This window comes from Penicillium hispanicum (genome assembly GCF_028827665.1).
Source record: "Penicillium hispanicum strain IBT 35686 chromosome Unknown utg000007l_segment0_segment0, whole genome shotgun sequence".
Lineage (NCBI taxonomy): Eukaryota > Fungi > Ascomycota > Eurotiomycetes > Eurotiales > Aspergillaceae > Penicillium > Penicillium hispanicum.
The window spans coordinates 994,662-1,016,390 of NW_026623199.1; the positions used below are offsets into that span (position 1 = coordinate 994,662).

General features: G+C 53.5%; 7 protein-coding genes across 7 annotated transcripts; 5 read left to right on the forward strand and 2 right to left on the reverse strand.

Moving 5' to 3' along the window:
* Positions 1-398: 398 nt before the first annotated feature.
* Positions 399-2,544, reverse strand: N7459_008161 (LCCL domain-containing protein; the record flags this gene model as incomplete). The annotated part of the gene is made up of 2 exons (XM_056947329.1): positions 399-2,013; positions 2,075-2,544. The coding sequence occupies 2 exons, from the start codon at positions 2,542-2,544 to the stop codon at positions 399-401; spliced, it is 2,085 nt and encodes a 694-aa protein (XP_056796839.1).
* A 939-nt stretch (positions 2,545-3,483) lies between these two features.
* Positions 3,484-5,371, forward strand: N7459_008162 (putative aromatic amino acid aminotransferase; the record flags this gene model as incomplete). Its single annotated transcript, XM_056947330.1, has 3 exons — positions 3,484-3,619; positions 3,684-4,242; positions 4,309-5,371. 3 exons carry the CDS (start codon positions 3,484-3,486, stop codon positions 5,369-5,371), a joined length of 1,758 nt encoding a protein of 585 aa, XP_056796840.1.
* Positions 5,372-5,879: 508 nt separating this feature from the next.
* On the forward strand, positions 5,880-6,914 carry N7459_008163 (IMPACT family protein; the record flags this gene model as incomplete). Its single annotated transcript, XM_056947331.1, has 1 exon — positions 5,880-6,914. One exon carries the CDS (start codon positions 5,880-5,882, stop codon positions 6,912-6,914), a length of 1,035 nt encoding a protein of 344 aa, XP_056796841.1.
* Positions 6,915-8,777: 1,863 nt separating this feature from the next.
* Positions 8,778-10,205, forward strand: N7459_008164 (uncharacterized protein; the record flags this gene model as incomplete). The annotated part of the gene is made up of 1 exon (XM_056947332.1): positions 8,778-10,205. The coding sequence occupies one exon, from the start codon at positions 8,778-8,780 to the stop codon at positions 10,203-10,205; it is 1,428 nt and encodes a 475-aa protein (XP_056796842.1).
* Positions 10,206-11,317: 1,112 nt separating this feature from the next.
* Positions 11,318-11,731, reverse strand: N7459_008165 (uncharacterized protein; the record flags this gene model as incomplete). The annotated part of the gene is made up of 1 exon (XM_056947333.1): positions 11,318-11,731. The coding sequence occupies one exon, from the start codon at positions 11,729-11,731 to the stop codon at positions 11,318-11,320; it is 414 nt and encodes a 137-aa protein (XP_056796843.1).
* Positions 11,732-12,727: 996 nt separating this feature from the next.
* Positions 12,728-13,942, forward strand: N7459_008166 (lytic polysaccharide monooxygenase AA11 family protein; the record flags this gene model as incomplete). Its single annotated transcript, XM_056947334.1, has 1 exon — positions 12,728-13,942. One exon carries the CDS (start codon positions 12,728-12,730, stop codon positions 13,940-13,942), a length of 1,215 nt encoding a protein of 404 aa, XP_056796844.1.
* Positions 13,943-14,513: 571 nt separating this feature from the next.
* Positions 14,514-15,828, forward strand: N7459_008167 (60S ribosomal protein uL4; the record flags this gene model as incomplete). Its single annotated transcript, XM_056947335.1, has 3 exons — positions 14,514-14,623; positions 14,690-14,784; positions 14,915-15,828. 3 exons carry the CDS (start codon positions 14,514-14,516, stop codon positions 15,826-15,828), a joined length of 1,119 nt encoding a protein of 372 aa, XP_056796845.1.
* Positions 15,829-21,729: the final 5,901 nt, after the last annotated feature.

Below are 21,729 nucleotides of genomic sequence, written 5' to 3' on the forward strand. Positions count from 1 at the left end.
GGGCGTGCCCGTAATTTCTAGGGATGTTGATGGTCTGCCGAATGGTCGAGAGTGGAAGGATGTGGTGCGGCCTACACAAGAGGCGAACTACGGATCACGTGGCAGTCTAGGGCCAAAAATCTTGAAAGAAGATCAAGCAGTCTACTGAGCTTGAATGCGAGAGGATAGACAGAGGATATCTCAATAAAGTTATTGACATTCATAAGCTGTTCGTTCGGCATGTCGGGTCGTTAAGGAGAGGCGTTTGGGGCAAAACGCAACCGCGGGTCTACCACTGCTGTGGGCAGAGCGCGTCCAGCACACACATATACCACCGATGCATATCTTCTATGCAGCAGAGAACAGGGTATAGTAACGAAAAAGAAAGGGAGCTTCTATGCGAAGAGCAAGGGTTTCATCTACTCCGTGGGAGGGGGAGGTGAGCTCCACGATCCATCACTCCGCCAGACTCCGGCCGGTCCGTAGCGGCCAGCTTCAGCGCCCCGTAAGAATGCAAACCGGAAGAAGAGATCCTCGGGCTCATCGGTGGGGTCGCTATCTGCAAGTAGGACCGACTCAGTCCCGAGCCTAGGATCCTCGAGTTCACGTTTCTCGAGGATAGGCGGCTGCTGAAGTTCCAGACCGTCATGGCCATGACGATGCCACGTAAATTCCCCATTCTTAACCTCGTCGAGATAACCCCGCCATCGTTCAACATCATTGAGCAGCACCGACACACCATCCACTGCAAGGGCCGTCATGCGCTCGTGTTCCCACAAAGCAAAAGTGATATTGCCATTGCCGCGATGGGTCTCATTGGACAGTGGACCAGGCAGCGAAATCTGGACAGATGAGCCCGTGATATTGGGGTATGTGGAGCCCCACCAGCCATGTGTTCCGCTACGGCCAGGGGCCAGTTCTCCTAGTGCTGCTGGAGTCTCAATGATGGAGGCAAATCCCCAGCGAGCAATCCCGTTGATGAATAGACCAAGGAGCAACCCCTGGTAGATCAGGGATGGCCGCGTGGGGAAAGCTGTTCCAGGCATAAGTAGAATTGCCAGGATGTAATGGTGAATTCGGAGTCGCAGGCCTGGGAGTGGGAGAAGGATCAGGATGATAAGACCCATCGTGCAATAAATCTTGAGGTAGTGCGGCATCAGGCCGCCCTGCCGAATCTGCCATGCTTGGCTAAGAATAATTGTGAAGACAGTGGGGATGACAATCGCCAGGGCTACCTTCGCCCCGGGCTGTTGCTGAATATCCATTGGCGTAAGACGTTGCAGAGGAATCAGTCGTGCAAAGGTGTAGTTATTCAGGGCACCAATGAAAAGAGGTGGCAAGAATAGCAAAAGCTTCTCCAGCTGATAGATGGGCGACGAAATTGGTCTGAGCAATGGAGCCGCGCAGAACTTGTAAAGAACGTAAACAACGAATGAGGCGGGTAGCAACCGAGACAGCAGGGTGGAAACGAGGTCCGTCAAGAAAGGATACGACGGCGGATCGGCGACCAGTCCCGTATGGCAAAATACCATGAAGAATGAACTGAAGAACAGTACTGGCGGTGAAGTACAGAAAAGCCAAAGTACCCCGACGGCAGCTGCCGTTACCCCGAGAAGCGACCAGCGCGGGTCTGACGGACAGTTGCCTTGTGATGGGGACAATTGAAGAAAGCTAAATGCCTTGGGAAAGGTCGAGGGAAAAGCCGATGACAGTATTCCGTGCCGTTTCACAGAGGGGAAGGAGTGCGCCGCACCCTCGAGCTTCGCAACGCCACAGCCACCGTCATTCGAGATGGCGCCCGAGTGTATGGCGGCTTGACAAACAAAACTATCGGCACGATAGATCGCAGGGTCCGACGAATGTAACTGCGGACCTCCGATCACAAACCCTTGGTAATTGAATGTTTGATTGCCCACGACATGGGGCTCCAATAGTATGGTATCACGGCAATTAGCAGGGCACCGAAAAGCGACGGTCGACGAGGAGAATGGTCGGCAGTCGTTTCCATTGAGACCGCAGCCGTTGTCGAACTCCCTAATTTCATGGTATATTTGTGAGTCGAAGCAGACCGTCTCCCCGGGAGTGAAATGCATACCAGAAGTTGGTCTCACAAGAGAGAGTTTGTAGCTGACCGTAGCCCTCGATGTAGCCCGAGGAGCGCGAATGTAAGAGCACCAGAAACCATGGCAAAAACCATGAAATATATAGTAGTAGCAGAAGCGAAATCTTATGCTTGCGTTTGGGAAAGAAGCGCTCTAAGTACTGGACAGGCAGCTCCTGTAGGCGCGGGAACAGCGGTTTCAACAGGAGCATATGTGGTGGGTCGGGTCCTTTGATCCAGTTTGCAGTGGCACGGCCAGCCTTTCGCAGTGGTAAAGGAACCCAGCCCCAGCGAAACGATTTGGATGACTCTTGAAGCCAAACGGGGAGAGCGTTGCCTGCTTCGACATCGGGCGGCGGGAGATCCTCGGAAGCGTCGGGATGGGCGAGGCGCTCGTCGTCGTCGTCCTCCAGCAGCGGCGCAACATAGAGGCGAGTGGCCTCGTCGCGGCGCTCTCCGATCATGACTGAAGAAGTTGCAGGTAAGAGAATGCCAGATCGTCGTGCGGTCGACCAGAATAACGAGTGTGAAGGGCTATGATGTCGGGGTCGGAGCGGTCGGCGGCACTAGTGTCACGATAGTGGAGATGGTTCTTCCCAAAGTGGGTTTTGTCGTGGAGGATCACCACACCATCAAGCGCAGTGGACTCTGTGTCAAAGACTGTATTGGAATATTATATACGGGGGATGCGAATGAGAGAGTGGATGCGAATGAATGCAGAAAGAGAACACGGCGGCAATCTGGGCCCCAAAGTGCCGCATTGGTCAGGCAGCTCCGCCAGTCACGTGCCAGGCCACCCGTGGCGAATGGATGACTGAGGCATTCCGGCATGTCTTCCGAGGCCTAGTTGCGTGTATGCATCTGGCACCTGCCACGAAATTACACCATCGCTTCGATAGCTCGTCTCGCACCGAAGTTGGAATTTTACAAAACCTTGAGTCATCACTAATGCAGGACATTGCAACGCTTGGGAAAGATGAGCATCGCCCATCCCCGCGCTAGGGTCTCTGCCGGACTGCTCATGCGACGCAACGAGTATACGATGCATGGCAAGTACGGACAATACGCTCCTTTATACTCATCCACCCGCCCCGTTTAGATAAGATCTTCTCTAGTAGCGTCTGTCGACCGTATCTAGACCCCAAGGCCCCGGCCGCTCACCCTATCAAACGGCGAGTCAATATCTCCCGGCTGCCCGGACGAACCGGCCGGTGCTTATCAAGCACACACCCAGTTGGACAGCGGTGCGGGGGGCCTTCTGGGGGGATAAGAAATAGTAATCCCCCCGGGATGATTCTTATCTTGGTTCAGGGATGATTCTTACGTTTCCTCCCATCTCGATAGTTGCAAAACTGCTCGAACAAAACGGCCATCTGCACGCCCGTTAAGCTGCAGCGATCGCCATGACAGCCGTCAGAGCTCCACAACCGTTGGACTTGTCCCATCACTTCTCCTATACCACCAAAAATCGCACCGCCAGCAGCGTCAAGGAGTTCTACAAGTACTACTTGATCCCGGGAATTGCGAATTTTGCTGGTGGTACGACCGCAATTCTCATCCGAATCCTGTGAAGTGCCTCTCGTTAATCGAACGTGGACTCTAGGCCTGCCACACCCGTCATACTTCCCTTACGACACTCTCGAGGCCACCGTCGCGAGACCACGCCGCCTGCAGCCCATCAGTGCCGGAGATTCGAAAGCTGAACGGGTCACCGTTCCCAAGCAAAGCCCAGCCGGCGATCCCGTTCGGAAAATCGACTTATCCACCGGGCTCCAGTATGGCACCGCTCAGGGCTATCCTCCCCTATACTCGTTCCTACGACAGTTCGCGCGTGAGCATCTCCACCCCAATGTCCCCTATGCAGAGGGGCCCGAGGTGGTCTTGAGCTGTGGAAATACCGATGGCTTTTCCAAGACCGTTGAGCTCTTCACCAACATTTGGAACCCCGACCGGGATTGGATCCAACAACGGGAGGGGGTCTTGTGCGAGGAGTTCGCATACATGAATGCCATCCAGACAGTTCGACCCCGAGGACTGAATGTGGTCGCGGTGGCCATGGATGGACAGGGCATGCGGGCTTCTGGCGAGGGCGGTCTCGCTGACGTGCTCGAGAACTGGGACTTTCGCCGTGGTCGGCGGCCGCACCTGATGTATACCGTAACGTGAGTTGGCACATCATTCGTTCTAAGTGGTTTAGTTCATGACTTCACGCTGACTTGATTGGATAGTATCGGCCAGAATCCCACGGGCGGCACGCTCTCTATCGAGCGCAAGAGGGAAATATATGCACTATGCCAGAAGTATGACGTGATAATTGTTGAGGATGAGCCGTATTGGAACCTGCAGTTTCCTTCAGCTTACAAGAAGGAGATGTCCGATCGCGGCTTGTCGCAAGAATCTACCTCAAGCACGCGAAACTATAATGCCGACGGCAAATCATCGGGCTACGCCTTTCTAGATTCGCTCGCCCCTTCCTATCTCTCAATCGATACGGAAGGACGAGTTGTGAGACTGGACACATTTTCCAAGACAATCGCACCGGGGAGCCGACTTGGTTGGATCACAGCACAGCCTGCCGTCATCGAGCGCCTTACAAGGATCACAGAAGCCACAACGCAACAGCCATCGGGGTTTGTCCAGTCTGTCATTGCCGAAACAATCATTGGACAGCAGCCTGATGAGACTGGGGCTCTGGACTCAAAAAAGCAAAGCTCACAAGCATGGCACATGGACGGCTGGGTACGCTGGCTCGAGGGCCTGCGCACAGGCTACGAGAAACGCATGCAAATCATGTGCACCATTCTGGAAGAGAACAAGTTCTTGATCTCCGGGAAATCTGAAGAATCGAAGGTCGTTGATGACAGCGTCGACGAGTGGGAAGTCGTCGACCGAGCTCAGATGTTCGAATTTGTCTGGCCGAAGGCTGGCATGTTTGTTTGGCTTCACGTGCATTTTGAGACGCACCCTCTGCGGTCTCAGTACAGTGCCCAGAAGCTATCTCAAGCATTCTGGATTCATCTGACGAAGAAGCCGCATTTGTGCCTCGTTGGCCCAGGCAGTCTGTTTGCGCCCACTCCCCGGTCTGTGGCTGTGGCTCATGAGTACATTCGACTTGCCTTTGCCCCGATGGATGCCGAGGATGTGGCTCCCTTCACCCGCAGGCTGGTTGAGGGTTTCCGATCCTTTTGGCAGCGCAGGGACTTGGATGGATTGGATGATGACGACAATGCTCCGGCGATGCAGGCCCTACAAATGGGCCCAGCTGCTAGCTTCTTAGGGTCTGGGTGCTAATGAACTCACTACAGGCTCCATATATCCTTGGTTTCTAATATCAGTTCCTATCTTATAGAAGATTAAGCTTTAGATGATATTCGCATGTTTGCATTCTAATATCCGCCTTTCTACCTCGTTGCAGAGATCGCTGGATGGTCAACGTCTGAAGCATGGCTTAACACGTAGATACATGCAAGTCATAGAGAGTCTATCGGCATTTACTTTCATCGCCACTGAATCCACGGTGGATCACCATCAGCTCATAAAAAAAGAGGTGTGTGCTTCAAGTCTTGGCTTCCTAGAGCTTTACAATCTTGAAGATGATCCTTCTGGATTGCTGATTAAGTTGCCATTGCTACCCCAAGTAGTCCAATGTGGTTGTATTGGAAGAATTGATTGCAAACGCTCCTTTATAGATGCGTGGATGCCTTACCGCCTGGGAACGCTGTGTGCGGGGAATGGATTTCCCAGAGATTCTCCGCAGCCAGTCAGTTCCGCGCTTTTCACCCTGCTAGCATGCCGGATAATGTCGCAACTGGACGCTCTCCAGAACCGAGAACTCGCCGAGGAGATCGAGGCCATCAATGCAATCTACGAACCAGATACCGTCTCAGTGACCCAGGCGGCGCGCGGCCAATCTATCACCAACACGCTCGACTTGGGAAGCTCCGGCTTCGCCGACGACAATACGCAAACCACAGCAACGCTCCAGATCCCGGGGCAGCCACATCTTTCCTTCCGTCTTGGATTTGATGCCACATATCCAGAATCAAAACCTACTGTGCTTGGGACTGCGTCGACCGCTGCGCGCGGGGAAGGGAAGATTGCCGTGGACGTGTTGGATGACATTGTGCAGCGGACATGGCAGCCAGGCGTTGTCTGTCTATTTGATGTGATCAGTGAGGCCGTGGAGGTGTTCCCTGAATTGAGTATCGGGGGAAGCAAAGACAACGCAGAGGCAGGGACGACAGATTCCAGGACCGCCGATGCACAAAATACGACACCTGGCGAATCCCCGGCTGCGAGGGCAACAGACAGTTTTGCGGCGCTTTCATTGCATGACACCTTTGGGCTGGACAATCCTCCTGATTGGATCCTGTCCGACGTCGTGACAGAAAAGAAGTCCGTGTTTCTCGCCAGGGCGGCCCGGGTCACGAGTCTAGCGCAGGCGCAGGCCTTTCTAGACCATTTGACAGCAACAGATAAGAAAGTTTCAATAGCAACGCACAACATCAGCGCTTGGCGCATCAGACAGAAAAAGGATACCGGTTCGCAGGCGTCGGGAAACAACAGTACTGGACCCGACGCAGCGGAGGCCCAGATTCAGGATTACGACGATGATGGTGAAACTGCTGCTGGGGGCCGCTTACTGCATGTCATGCAACTGATGGATGTTTGGAACGTGCTCGTGGTCGTCTCGCGATGGTATGGTGGGATCCACCTAGGCCCGGCGCGATTCCGACTCATCAATGATGTCGGCCGGGATGCCTTGATTAAAGGCGGCTTCACCCAGAACAGTGGACATGGTTCGGAAAAAGGCAAGAAGAAGGGCAAGAAATGAGCCAGGCTATCCATAGGCCAAGTCCAACTGATTGCAATAGTCCGCCTCAATACCAATCCAAATGGTCAGGCCAGGCTGACGATACCCACCGATGGGCGGTGCATTGCTACATCAATCAGTACATGTCACATCATATTCCCCGTTGAGCGCTGGCGTTATGATTAATCATGTTGCAGGAATCTCCGAGGGAGGGTTCCCGTTCCAAGGTTGTCTCGATGGAAGTACTACGCCGCACCGTCATTCTCAATTGTCATTGGGCCCGATGCCATGCCAATATCAATTCTCATGCCGCAGATGCCAAGTCTGACGAACTTTGTACATATAAAAGCTTTGGCCCCAGAGTCGTAGCCAAATAGCGTGAAGTTAGTGAAAGTTTGTGGAGATGCACATTCGGGGATGTCTTGAAGTTATCGGGTCTTATCGTCGGGAATATAGCTCGTTCGCTATGCTGAGCCGATGATATGACCTCGGGATATGCCACGTCTTATGTCAGATCCATAAGCTCTCCACCTGGCAAGATTTGTCCGAAGAGTCTTAGATTGGCTTGACCCCAATCGGGCTTACCCGCTTCTCTTTAGGTCCGACGCCCCTTGTCCGTGTAGAGTTATGCAATTGGTCCAAAGTGCAATAAATATGGGTATTTTAACGCCTCGGGCTTTAGCATCGGGCGCAAGTTTATCTTGAGGGACGCTGGTGCTGATGAAGTGATCGCCATAGCATTTTCCGAATAGGCATTACTTATACGAATTATTTGCCCACTGATCTGTCTATGGTTACATCTTTCCCCGGTGTGGAGGAGACGTGCTCGTCTAATCCACTCCTATGACCTCGGGGGGTTGATGGCGCATGGCGTGCTTGCGACAGCATCTTGCTAGAGATTCTAAACAACGAGCCAGCATATCAATCTGCTGTCAATTATGGAACTGACAAGCTACAGTATTCGAGTTTGATCACGGCGCGGTAGTTGCATTTGCTGCCTAGTCGTATGGTGTTGTCCAAGTCGAGCTGCGAAGAGGTCGATTGGATAGCAAGGGGCCATTCCAAAAAGAATCAGCCACCAATGCTGACCTGTTCTAAATCATGTGAGCCGGGAAGTTATCAGAGGAATTAGAATCTCAGGAACCCACTTCTCATGGCTCGATATAATCCTCCACGATGCAAGCCGCTACGTATGCTTGTGGATCTCATTGAAGAAGGTCCATGCATACATCATTTCTGAGACAAATATCCTTTGTCCCTCCATGCAGATCATGGCTACCTAGGTAGGATAAATTGATAAAGACTAGAGGCCGTCATGTAAAGTGGCGCGCTTTTAGACTTGGAGGCTATCTAAGACATAGACTAGAACAAGTTCCATAGTTGATCCTTCCTGTTTCTTTGGAATTCCGTCCCTTCAATGCTCGCATTCACTCTTCAAGTTTACCCAAGGAGATTATCTTAACCTTGCACTGATTATGTAGAAAATTGCATTTTGTCAGCACTACGGAGCCTAGCACGTTATCCAGGATCCCTTTAGAAGGATTGAGTCCACACAACATACCCCGATGGTGGGTCTGAAACCCTCTTGCTGTATCAACACTTATACGAGCCACCAAGGGCTAATCAGATACACCTCCAACGTCGGCCCTTGCTACCTGTTTCCGGTCCTCGAGGGGATGGGGCCATCTTGTCGTATTTATGACCATGTCAAGGCCCCCCAGGTGTATATTCGGTCTGATTGTGTACAGCGGGTTGAGGGGATTATATTTCCAGTCTCTCTTCCAATTTCTTTTCCTTGCGACGTCAAGGTCAACATAAAAACAGAACAAGAGGGGTTTGTACCTAGATACCTTTCCACTACGTCTTTTCTTTCCATTCCCAAGAATGCACACTCTCCGAGCCCTATACCGCACCGGGGCTTTGCTCCTGCTCCTTTGCGTTCTCATCGATGCCATCCCGATGAACAACCCGGATTCGACTGCTCTCGACATCCGACCCCGTGGTGACCTCGAGACAGTCCACCAAAAACAAGCCTTCGACTTGGTGGCCCGGACCGCGAACGGTGCGATGATGGTTGGAGCCCCAATCATAGCCATGGCAAGCCTGACTCTTTCGACCTGCCGTTATCTGCATATTGCTATGTGCTACCTTACCTGGTCACTCACGCTGGCCGTCGCCATGTCATACTTTGGATATACATTCTATGACATGATCAAACGAGACTGGATCAGAAACCAGCGCGAAATGCAACAGCTCGCCAACCAGGTCGCCTTGAGCAACAACGATGTGGATGCCGCTACTCGAAGACTGGAAACCGAGAAGACCAAGGACGCATACGACCTGTGGAAGAACAAGCAGGAAATGAGGACGCGAACGTGGAAGGATACGTGGAAGCCCAAGTTCGATGTATATAAGGATCTGGGCAAAGCTCACCCGTCCTTGGAAACCGATATCGAGAAAGCGGAGAAGCTGATGGATCAGACCATCAAGGCTGAGGAGAACTTCATCAAGGCCGAGCTTGCCTCGGCCTCTTTGGACGACGTGCTCGACGGGAAAGAGGGTACTTTGTCAATTGCCGAGTTGCGCGCGCTGGAAGAGAAGGCTGAGACTGCAGTCAAGGATCTTGGGACCGCTCTGAAAAATATTATCAACGCCGATACGACGAACTTGGAGATGATGAACGAGATGGCCTTCGGTAACAAGGACTACAATCCTTTGTTGGAACACTATGCGAGCCGCCGGTCGCTGCACACGGCCATGCTGCCTCGACTGGTCACGGAGACCAACACCGACTGCGATAATCAGCTCTGTCATCGGATGTGGTATTCGCTGTCAATACCGGATAGGGGCAAGAAGCGCGCGGCCTCCCCTTCGGATGTTATCCATAATATATATTCGACCCCCGTTGACTATGAATTCGACTCCAACCGTGTTTTGCGACGACGGGATACTCTGGTGCTTCCTGACGATGAAGATATGGAGTGCGAGTGGGATGAGGATCTCAATATTGATGACCAGCCCGTCATGTTTCGGATGGCGTCGAAGCCTGGCAATGACACGGACAGTCTGCTTGCGATTGATCAACTTAACAACACTCAACAAGCGATGTTCAAGGATTCAATCATGAAGACCAACATGACCATCTGGGGCAGTGGTGAGTGGACGTGTGTTAACGGTGATTCGGACGACGGCGGTGCGCCGGCGATTCGGGGGGTGGCTATCTTCACGCAGGATATGGACAAGTTACACCAGGATGTTGGGCCTTTGTTCAGCAAATGCGAGAGTATCTTGCCTGGAACTTCTACCTCGTGAGAGTTTGTCTCGGCGTCATGAGGTTCTGGGATCGGTCATTCTCTTCTCTGGTCTAATCGGATTTGTGATTAAAGGGCTTGGACTGGGCAATGTCATTATGAATGCTCTTTATCATGTTGAATTGAAATGAGATTGACTCGATTTAACTGCATCGGTGGTCGTAGTTTCCTAGTTCTAATTAGATTCCTCAAATCTTATCGATGAGAAGAGTGGTCTTCTCATAAATGAGGTGGTGTCAAGTACATCATTTGCTATTGACTTTGTTCAATCACATGCTGTCCATGACTCGCATGTACTCTAGCTTGCTGTAGCTCAGTTGATCTTTCTCAACCAACCTCAATCCACGCTCAGGGTTGTTGCATTTTGTAAACACCAGGCTTGAGTTGCATAACCGGAGTTTGCAGGCCTAGCCGGGGAAGCCCACGGGAATTGTAATTATTGCAGGGACAACTTGGTACTGTCGCAGTGAAGCAAAAAGTTCCCCGAGAGCACTGCTGCCAGCCTGAAACGGTTCTAGCAAAGCATCTCTCTGCATTTCGTAGGACCGCTTATTCAAATGTGGAGGACTAGAATCACGGGCGTTACTCGGGGTGCTCCAACTGGGTGGTGTGGGATATTGCGCGGGTCCGAGATCTGCGACTCGAATTTGCGAGGACAAGAAACAGAGCACTCTGGCGTACTATCTCGTGGGGTGGATCGATCTCATTTCCAGAGAGACGCCATCTTTAAAGACCCCTGGTGTGACGTATCGGTGTTTGCCGACGCGAAGGGGAGATGCTGAAACAGAGACTGGTGGTCACCTCCCCTTCCTCGCCGACGCGAGATACCCACCAGAGATCTTTATCCGCTTTAAACCGCACCATGTTCGACGTTAGTGCCATTCCTGGGGAATGTGCACTATTCAGGCGTGGCTAATGTTGATCCGTGCAATAGGAATGCCCTTTGGCGAAGGATCCACTTGCGGTCGGCGTAGACAAGATCGATCTCCCCAGATTCAGTTGCGACCATGCGATATGGCGATATGACGAAGAACAGCCTATCTGAAAAAGGCATGAGGTCGGCATAGAAGCGACCAGGGAGGAAAGTGCGTCATACCAGCCGCTTTGCGTTTCTCACAGGTCGCAAGGGCGAGCCGACGATGCATGGACGTGCCAATCATAGTGGCGGAACGGCGTTCGATGGGTGGAAAAGACTGCAGTAGAGCTATCATTAGGACCAGGTCTGAAACGAGGGACGTTCACCGTTGCAACCTTCAGTCTGCCAGACATATCGGTGCGGTGGTTGATTCGCTCGCGACCCGCTGCATAGGCGCCAGCGAGCCCCTTTCCCATAGCCAATACCGCCGAGCGGCAGGCCAGACACATGGCGTCCTGGAGACCTTGGTCGATGGTGCGACATGTCGCTGGCGAGTTGACGTGCGGGCTCGTCGCTAGGAGCCCGACGACCTTGCGCTCGCTCGGACATCTGCGTGGTGGTTGGTTCCCTCGCCAGCCGCCGAGCCTGAGACGAGCAGATCGCAATGCCATCCCCGCCTCTCACTGGCTCTCGGCCTGTCACCACCACTCACTTGCTTCCTCGGATGTTGTGAATGGTCTGGTGGACGCAGCGAATAGTGAAACATTCCAGCTTTGCTCCATGCTCAGGTTGCAGTGCGATCGCCAATGGATTGCGCTTTCTGGGTTGGCGAGAGGCATGGAGAAGGTCAAACTCTGAGAGCGTCCGATTGATTAATAGTACAGCTGCTTCGATGCTCCCCTATCCAGGACCCTTGGGGTCCTGCGGGAAGACCTGTCGCATGAGTAGCGAGTTGGATATAAAATCCTCCAGCGCCTACGGTGCGGCCGCGACTTGTCTTGGTTTGCGTACTTCGATCCCTTTCCCTTGTTCAACAACCAGACAGGCCAGTCCTGTATTCCTTTCTCTCTTTGATATTTTTTGCCCTTGGTAGTCTTCGCCTGGTGCAGACTCCGACATTCCTTGATTCTCGTTGCTTCCAGATCCATACCAGAGAACAATAGGGGCCGTGACAATTGCTTCTTGGACAGCTCCGACACCGCGCAACGCATCAAAAAGCTTAGCGGGCTCTGCTTGAAACACTCTGTTGTGACTCTCTGAAAGGTATTGTTGCGGACCTTTGTTCTTCATTGTTTTTGGTTGCCTTTCATACCATGTCTTCTTTGTGTACTTGAATGGGCGTGGTGAATGCACGCCCTACTTTTGTCTCAACATGCACAATGTCTTTCTACCTAAACTTAATTCTCATCTGGAGGAGGAATATATGCTTCACTGATCTCCCCAAGACGTCCTGTTCTATTATATCTATCATCATGGTTCCAGACTCTTCCTCCATAACTAACTCACCAGCTCAGGAAGCCCTCGTTCCTTTTGCTTTCGCCACTACCAAGTTCCAATCCTTTTCTTGCTGAGGCCCATTCGTCTGGTACGAATCGGATCCTCTGAATTGCAACCTCTTGTTGAACTCGAAGATCAGACGAAAAAGACAAAGCTCTGTCATCTCCACGATGTATGTCAACCCGATGATTGTCGCCATGTTGGGCGCCTCGATGGCCAATGCCCACATGCTCATGACCAGTCCTGTCCCATACGGCAAGGATACTCTCACCAACGCCCCTCTAGCCGCCGATGGCAGCGACTTCCCGTGCAAGCTGCGCTCCAACACATACCAGGTCACCGAGGAGAATACGATGGCTATCGGCGAGTCGCACAAACTGACCTTTGAGGGCAGTGCCACTCACGGTGGCGGCTCGTGCCAGATCAGCTTGACCACGGACCTGCAGCCTTCCAAGAGCACTTCGTGGAAGGTCATCAAGTCCTTCGAGGGTGGATGCCCTGCTAATGTTGAGGGCAACCTCTCGGGCGGCTCCACCATGGCAGACCCCTACACTTTCAACTTCACAATCCCCGATGGCATAACTGCCGGCAAGTACACCCTTGCCTGGACCTGGTTCAACCGCATCGGTAACCGTGAGATGTACATGAATTGTGCCCCTCTCACAGTGACTGGCGGCTCGTCCAAGCGTTCCACGGAGGCTGAGGTTGCACAGATTGAGGATGCTGAGAAGGATATCGAGAAGCGTTCCTCTTCCTTTCCACCCATGTTTGTCGCCAACATCAACGGCTGCATCACCAAGGAGAGCGTCGACATCCGTTTCCCTCAACCTGGTGAGTATGTCGAGTACGATGGCGAGCCATCCAACCTTGCCCCGAAAGGCGAGGCGGCATGCACCGGTACTGCCACCTTCGCTGGCTCTGGCGACACCAGCTCCGGCTCTTCCAGCTCTGGTTCGTCCGGATCTGACACTGGCTCCTCGTCCAGTGCCGCGGCCAGCAACCCCCCTGCTGCGACTTCTTCTGAGGCCGCGGCTCCAGAACCGACTTCCAGCCAGGCTGCTGCTGAGACTACTGCACCGACTGTCCCCGAGCCCGCTTCTCCATCCACTTCTCAGGCAGCTCCGGCTGCCTCTGCATCCAGTTCCTCCAGCTCGGGTACTCTGAGTGGCTCATGCAGCCCCGAGGGCACCTGGAACTGTATTTCTGGCACCTCTTTCCAGCGCTGTGCGAGTGGACAGTGGACCGTCTCTCAGCAGTTGGCCTCCGGGACCCAGTGCAGCCCCGGCCAGAGCTCCGAGCTGTCGGTGTCTGCTAGCAAAAAGGCTCGTGCGGTCTCAGAGATGCGCTTCCGCAAGCGCACGATCGGTGAATCATATCACGCATGAGGTAGTGCGCTTTACGATATCCGCTGGCCTCGGACGTCGTCAATGAATTCTTTTCGTTGCACTTTTTGCCCCTTTTATCTTCATTTCTGTCGCTCTCTCGGATCAGGTGTCCTGGAAGGGCTTTTTCCTTTCTTCATTGTGTAGTTTTAAGAGATGGGCTCTTGAAGAGAATATCTCATGAACTTTGACGAAATCCAGTGTTACCGTCCCCCAGGATGAGATCTGTAACTTCAGTAGTACACCATAAGCCGGAATATGACTGGAAAACCAAATCCACCAAGTTGAAGCCATCACTTAACTGTCTCTGCCGCTGGCGCGAGTTGTTTGATGCCATCGCACCTTCCAGATCTATGTAGACGTCAACAGCCGAAACGGGAAAGCGTGAGCGTGAGGCGGGTTGAGATTATGTAATGCGACCATCAGATGACGCTATTCTTGATCAGTCATAGTAGGGCTTAGGGCTTTCCCACATCCACCACCGGCCAAGCTCACTAAGCGAAAAAATCCACAGGTGAAGCCCGACTGGGAAACACTTGGTCTTCAACCTCACCTACGACACCGAACGACAACAATGGCCTCCCGCCCGACCGTCTCGATCGCCACGGCTGAGGGCAAGCCCTCCGGGGCTTCCCAGCCCCTGCCCTCTGTCTTCTCTGCGCCCATCCGTTCGGACATTGTCCAGTATGCCAGCCCGCAAATCGAATATTTGGTTGTTCGAGGTGGAAAATGCTAACGGTAGCTCTACAGGCAGGTGCACACCGGCATGGCCAAGAACAAGAGACAGCCCTACGCTGTGAGCGAGAAGGCTGGCGAGCAGACCTCTGCTGAGTCCTGGGGTACCGGTACGTTTGGATTTTTTTTCGAGGTGGAGTTGGGATCGAAAAAACGACGATCAACCTCGTGCAATTGACTCGAGGGAACGAAGTCACATATATGGAACTGGTGCTGATGAATGACTTCGACGTACTACAGGCCGTGCTGTCGCTCGTATCCCCCGTGTCTCTGGTGGTGGTACTCACCGTGCCGGTCAGGCTGCCTTCGGTAACCAGTGCCGCTCGGGTCGTATGTTCGCTCCCACCAAGGTCTGGCGCAAGTGGCACCAGAAGATCAACCTAAACCAGAAGCGTTTCGCTACCGCTTCGGCTCTGGCTGCTTCTTCCGTCCCCGCCCTCCTCTTCGCCCGTGGCCACCGCGTCGCCAAGGTCCCCGAGGTTCCCCTCGTCGTTGAGTCCAAGACCTTCCAGGGTGCTGCCCTGACCAAGACCAAGGCCGCCATTGCCCTTCTGCAGGCCCTCGGTGCCGGCGAGGACCTCGTCAAGGTCCAGAAGTCCCGCAAGCTGCGCGCTGGTAAGGGTAAGCTCCGTAACCGCCGCTTCCGTGCCCGCCGCGGTCCTCTGGTTGTCTACAACCCCGAGGTTGACGGCAAGGAGCTCGTCCGTGCCTTCCGCAACATCCCCGGTGTTGAGACCTCCCCCGTTTTCTCCCTCAACCTGCTCCAGCTCGCCCCTGGTGGTCACCTTGGCCGTTTCATCGTCTGGACCTCCGCTGCCTTCGAGGCCCTCGACCAGGTCTACGGCACCACCACCGCCCCCTCGGCTCTCAAGAAGGACTTCCTCCTGCCTTCCAACTCGGTTGCCAACGCCGACCTGGCTCGCCTGATCAACTCTTCCGAAATCCAGTCCGTGCTCCGTGCTCCCAAGGGCGAGTCCCGCACCAAGCGCGTCAACGTCCAGAAAAAGAACCCTCTCCGCAACAAGCAGGTCATGCTCCGTCTCAACCCCTACGCCGCTGCCTACTCCAAGCAGAAGCTTGGCCAGCAGTCTGTGGAGGGTGGCAAGCCCTCGCGCGCTGGTGATGCTTTCCTCAAGACTCTGTCTGAGGAGTAAGCATAACGCAATCTTCTGTTCTTTCGATACGGTGAATGGATGAAAAATGGTAGTCGCAGAGCAAAAATGAATCAATGCCTTTTTTGCAATACCCAAGGGTTCTATTCGGAGTATAATATGATATGATCGGTTATGTCCTCATCTATTGTCCTTGCAGCACTCTGATGCTTAGATGGTAAGTCCACTGTAAGCACGTAACGTAGACTGAGCTTGATGGTACTGGAGCATGTTATTACTCCGTGTTCTCCATTTCCAGAGTAAGTGTACACGTTCTACAAGACCTTTCTGTCTGCCCAGGTCAGGACACTGATGACACACGACCAAAACTGTTGAATTCCCGTGGCAAACTGCTTTCTAGTTTGCAATGATATATCTTATTCATGCAAAGTTTCGTCACGGATCAATTGCGATGGGATGCAGGTGTCTGAATAGCCAAGCTCTGTATATATATGATCGAATTGCATGCATTATCCACCCTTTATAAATGACCAAAAGCTTCCTGGGTTATTTACTTTTTGGGCTTCCCGAGTATTTCCAGAGCCAACACCTAGCAGAGCTGAAAACATAAACTGGCATGTGTATACAAGGCACGGACGTAAGCGTAGCAGGTGGACACAATCACCCAATTATGCCGAGTACCTGAATACCATGATCGATTAACCGCTCTATGTACTTCCCTTGGAGTATTCCGAGTGCCACCCATGTCAATAAACCCGATTCTACTGATGACCCTATGTGGGAGCGCCCTGGTTCAACCACAGCGCATCTACAGACCCCACGACACACCCAATCCCTGATAATAGCTTCGATACGCTTAATCAGTCGAGTGCAGAATCATCACATGCCTCACAACCTCTCAGCCTAGGCATACAACCGCACGTTGGTACCTCACGGGAGGGCCGATAATTCAGAGGCTGTGTCGGCGCCAATTAGATTGAGACGAAACATGCATCGCTAACTCCTGGACTAGCGGAGTCCGTTGCCAGCCCGGTCCACCTTGGGCACGACACGGCCTGCTCCGGGCACGAACGAACTGCATTTTATCATATCAAGTGTCTAGTACCGAGTTGTCTAGTACCGAGTAATCATCTATCCACGGATTTGCGCACCGCAAAATGTGACCTGTCAACGTGGCGATCCCAGTCGCCGTTGAGACAGCCTAGCCGGAGTTATCCACCGAAAGTTATGACTACGTATACACCTCACTATACTCTCGCTGAACTACATAGTGAAAGTATCCAGGGTCGTCGACTGGGGTCTGTTGTTTTCGCTTCTCTCGCTTCACGCCCTCCACTTCTACCCAATCTATTAGAATTGACGGGCGCCGTTGCGCGCATCCGAGCTCGGACAGTCCAGCACTAACCCAGTCTCGACATTCGACATTGTAGTACTGAGCAAAGTGGATCGACCGGCGAACGCCAACGAGACATGCAGACCGAGTGCCGGTTCCTGGATCTGACGAGATCGTCCTCACGGGAGTTCACCTGAATCTGACAAGGATCGAAGGCAGTGCAGACGGACACGAGCGGAGACATGCAGGGATTCGGGAAAGTCGACCTGGACGCAGAGGCCCCAGCGAGAAATGGGGCGAAGATCAACGGGCGTGCAATACGGGATGCCAAGAGGCCCGTCCGGGTCCGCGGCTGATAGTCGCAGCCATTCCGAGGGCTGGTGGAGATGATGTACGTCAGTTCGGGGATGGACGTCCCAGTACTCTCGGAGGTGAACGTATAGACATAGATATATTGGGTTGGAAGTGTATATGGGCTGATGGATGAGGAGTTTGGACAGTCGATAGGGACCGGAGAATACAGTCTGGAGAAATGACATCAGGTTGGCTTTCGAGCCGCAAGAGAATCCCATCAAGGTTCATGACGGGCTGATCGCTGTCTGGGCAGGAGGGCCGAGATGGGGGCGATCTCGGGAGCGACGTGGAAGCGTTTCCCCAACCCGCACAGGTTACTTGCAACGGGCTAGCAGAGTCTGTTTTTTTTACGAGGCGGACAATCCACGGATGCAACATGGATCAGGAACCTAGATCCTGCTCGAGGCTACCTAGAAGCCTGCTGGGATCGGAGTAGGAAAATCGTCCGCCTCGGGGGAAGCATAAATGCAGTCCAGAACCGACCGAGTGCAACCGTCGCCCTCATGTTGGGATGTTGCCATCGCGAAAAGAAGAAAATGCATCCGATCCGCTTTTGGGGACAGACTTCATCTGGGAATCACCAGCGAGGCGCTATGTATAGATGCATGTCTCACCCACGGCGGGTTCGGGTCAGGGGAGAGACTGCCGAAACAAAGAATGGGCACCAGACTGTCATCATATGGACTCCCAAGGCGAATATGGCGCTACCGGCTGTTCGCAAGTCTGCGGCGGAGGCGAGCCGGGGCGATGCAGAACATACCGGATCCTCCGTTTCCCATGCAGTAGTAGAGTCGCAGTACAGCAAGCCACTGTGTTCCGCCCAGGAACCGGGCGTGATGCACCAGACCTCTGCGGTGTGCGCGTTGGTCTTGTTAATTCTCGTTAGCCTTGAGGGATCCTCCACTCCGGGGCTGAATGGTGATGAGCCCGTAGATACATGTATATGTATGTACACCGTCGGTATAGTCCGGTGAGATATGATCATGGATAGTCCTGGTCGTTTCTAGCCCTTGCCAACTGCTCGAGAACCTGCGACGGATGTCCACGTAGATGATTCGAAGCTCCCAATGGGGGGTCCATCCCTTCAGTCCAAGTACCATCAACAGCAAGTCAACGTCGCAGTCGGCATTTATTCGGAGGAAAATTGGGTCCGCGGAGGAATTGGCCAATGGCGTGATCGATGTTTCCCCTGGCGAGGCTTGCGACGGGTGAAAGAGCCAGATGGGACTGAATCGATGAATAAGAGTAATAGTTGTGGTTAGTGAGATGGTTAGCTATGTAACTAGTTACTGGTTAATTGCCGGGTTGGAGTACCTGACATCAAAGACCCGGACTCGCTCCACTCTCGGTGCTGGTTTCTTCTTCGGTGCAATTCTTGACAATACGAATGAATTAATGAATTGAAGATTCTCTGTCGCGGAAAGAGTCGCCCGCAGCATCATTGTATGTCTCGCATGAGAAGAAAACCGCAGGGGGCTGTGCAGATCGGATCGCCATGCTTGAGACAACCAGATACGTGGTCAACTCCGGAGTGCATCGCCGTTGGAGTAAGTCCAGTGGGCTTCGAAGGAGTGGAATCGTCCGAGCCTGGTTGTCTCATTGGCCATCATGGAGACGAGTTCCTCTTCACAGACGCCGCCGCGACAAGAACGATGCATCGCATCGCATTGGCACGCAATTGCATCCACGCAGAGAGCAGAATCTGCACATGCCAGGGTATTCTCTACCGAAGGGGCCACTTGGCTGAGACCGAATATTCAGCAAACATCAATCGCCCCTCGGCGTGGAGTCTTTGGAGTGAACACAGAGTGGGGGGAAAAAAAGCAACCAGTCTGGAGCCGAGCGCAGCCGAGGGTCCTCAATGAGACCCAGGAAAGACACCTATCCGGGCTGTCCAGGGACTCGTCCTCTATACAGCCCATTCACAATCCCCATCGGCGTCGACACTTCGTACTGCACGCGATCTCCGCGCAGAACGTCTCCAAAGGTGAGATAAGCCCGGCCCCAAAGAGGATTTGCCCGACGACAGTACGCACCTATAGTCGCCCGCGCCACCGGCCGAAAGGCACCCAGCACGACCCACTGAGGGTATTCGCGGCCACCATTCCGGATCCAACCCAAGTTCCTTTTCTCCAGTCAGCGTGGTTGCGCCCCAGCTGCAACCGCGCTGCGTTTCTGCAGCCGATCGGGGCGGTTTTCTCTAGCGCTTCGACCCGGCGGGGAGGGCTGTGACTGAGTCAATACAGATCCCTCCAGAGGAGATCAAAAGGAAGAGAAAAAAGAAACAAAAGCGGCCAAATCCCGAGCGGCCACTCTCATTGGATGCCGAGCATGAGCACTGGGGTCCCTGAACGTGTGTGCGACTCGTCACCGAGCTAGGCATGTACGATCCATCTATACATCTTGCTGATGCTCAGTCAACCGAGGCCAGGCTGCGCGTGCGCTTCCACCCGCCCTGCAGACAACGTTGATCCTTGTAGAGGGTTCGTGATTCATATCATGAGTATGCAGGCTGGAGCTATCCAGGTGAACAACGCGAAGAAGGCCGAGGCGTAGGTATCCAATATTGAATCAGATACTGAATGCTTCCAGATACTATCCATGGATACGACCCGCAGTATACAATCCATGGAACTATGGCTCCAATTGCCGGAACCCAAACCATAGATACTCCGCTCGCATCCACCGTATCAGCTCTCTGACGACGGAAATGCCGAAGACTGGGTCGGACTGGAACGGCGCTGGGGGAGCGTGTATAGTATATGGCTAAAGGGGGAATTGGATCCGCGAATCTCAACTTCTCGACGGCCTAAGCCTGTCGATACATATACCGGGCGTCCGTGCTATAGACCTAGGCTGAGAATGTATCCGACACCGGTCGATCCATCCTGCGTCCTCCGGTTCCATCGCCGATGGAATACGGGCCGAGGATGAGAAAGACACGAGAGCCGCAGGAGGACCGGTTGAAAAAAATCCCCCAATGGGGTCTCATTATGATTATCCATCGGCATGCTTCTTTTCCCTCTCGAGCATCAGACGGGGCAGCCCGTTCGAGTATAGATCGAGCCCACTTGGCTCGTCGATCGTATGGTGAATGTCTTAGCATGAAATAATGGTCATCAGTCGGTACACGTAGCTCCATTAACCCCCCGAGATTGGGACGGCGCGACATCCCAATATCGCCCTTCGATTTGGATCGTGATTCCCATCACATAACAACTTCGGGCTGTATAGTACTTTTGGTAATTGTTTCGTGCCCAATAAGATGATCCCCGGGGATCTGGGCCCTTTTCTGAAGCCTTTTCTGCTCGGCTCGAATCGACTCGTCCTGCCCCTCCTTCCGAGGATTGATCGTTGTTGTTGACATCGGGGTGTTGCTCTCTGACACTTCTTCGCTTCCCCCGTCGTTCTTCGGGTTTCATCCCCCTTGCCTCTTGTCTTGGAGGAAGTTGCCAAGTTGCCATTTTCCTTATTGGCTCGGTGCGTGTTTGCAGGAGAACGAGCCTGAGGCTCGATTGGCACCGGAATCAACCGCCCGCAAACGTGCTGCTCGCGGGGCATCCCACCATCGTATTGGATTTGCCAGTGGGATTGACCGCGGGGAGAAGTGCGCTACACATTGAAGCTATTGCTCCCAGCATCCCTTGCTCGTGAGTGGCAACGAGCGACGCCTGCGACGAGGCTACTGGGCTCGGTGTAGGCCGTGTGCCACTCCTGAATCGATCCCTTCGTTATCGCCATCGCCATCGTCCGGGCCAGATCCGATTGTCTTTTTTTGATCGGAGTCGGCACTAGATTTCACGCTCTTGATCTTGCTCCCTCGTGCCCTCACGATTCGGTTCGTTGTTCGACCTCGTCGACCGGGAAGTTGTACGATTGCGCCCTGCCCCAACTCCCGGCTATTCGGTGTGCTGCAGTTCGACAGCACAAACGAGCCGGGGAAGCAGTGATCAAGTCTGCCCAGCGCGGGGCTGTCTGTCCTTTCAGTACTGTTGGCCCGACTTTCGCGACTCTTGGAGGGGTGGATTGATGTTTGCGACTCCCCAGTCTAGTCCTCGTCTCCATCCCCTAACGAAGCTTATGCAAACCACTGGGAACCTACAGCCACCCCGGTAGAGTGATTATGCGCCCTAGACTGTGACTTCCTGGGCCATTTGCGACATGTTGGGTTTCTAAACCAGTACTTTCTGAGATTCAGTCCTACCCGGCACTGCACGCGACGCAGCTGATACTCCGCACTGCGAGGGTCGAGGACT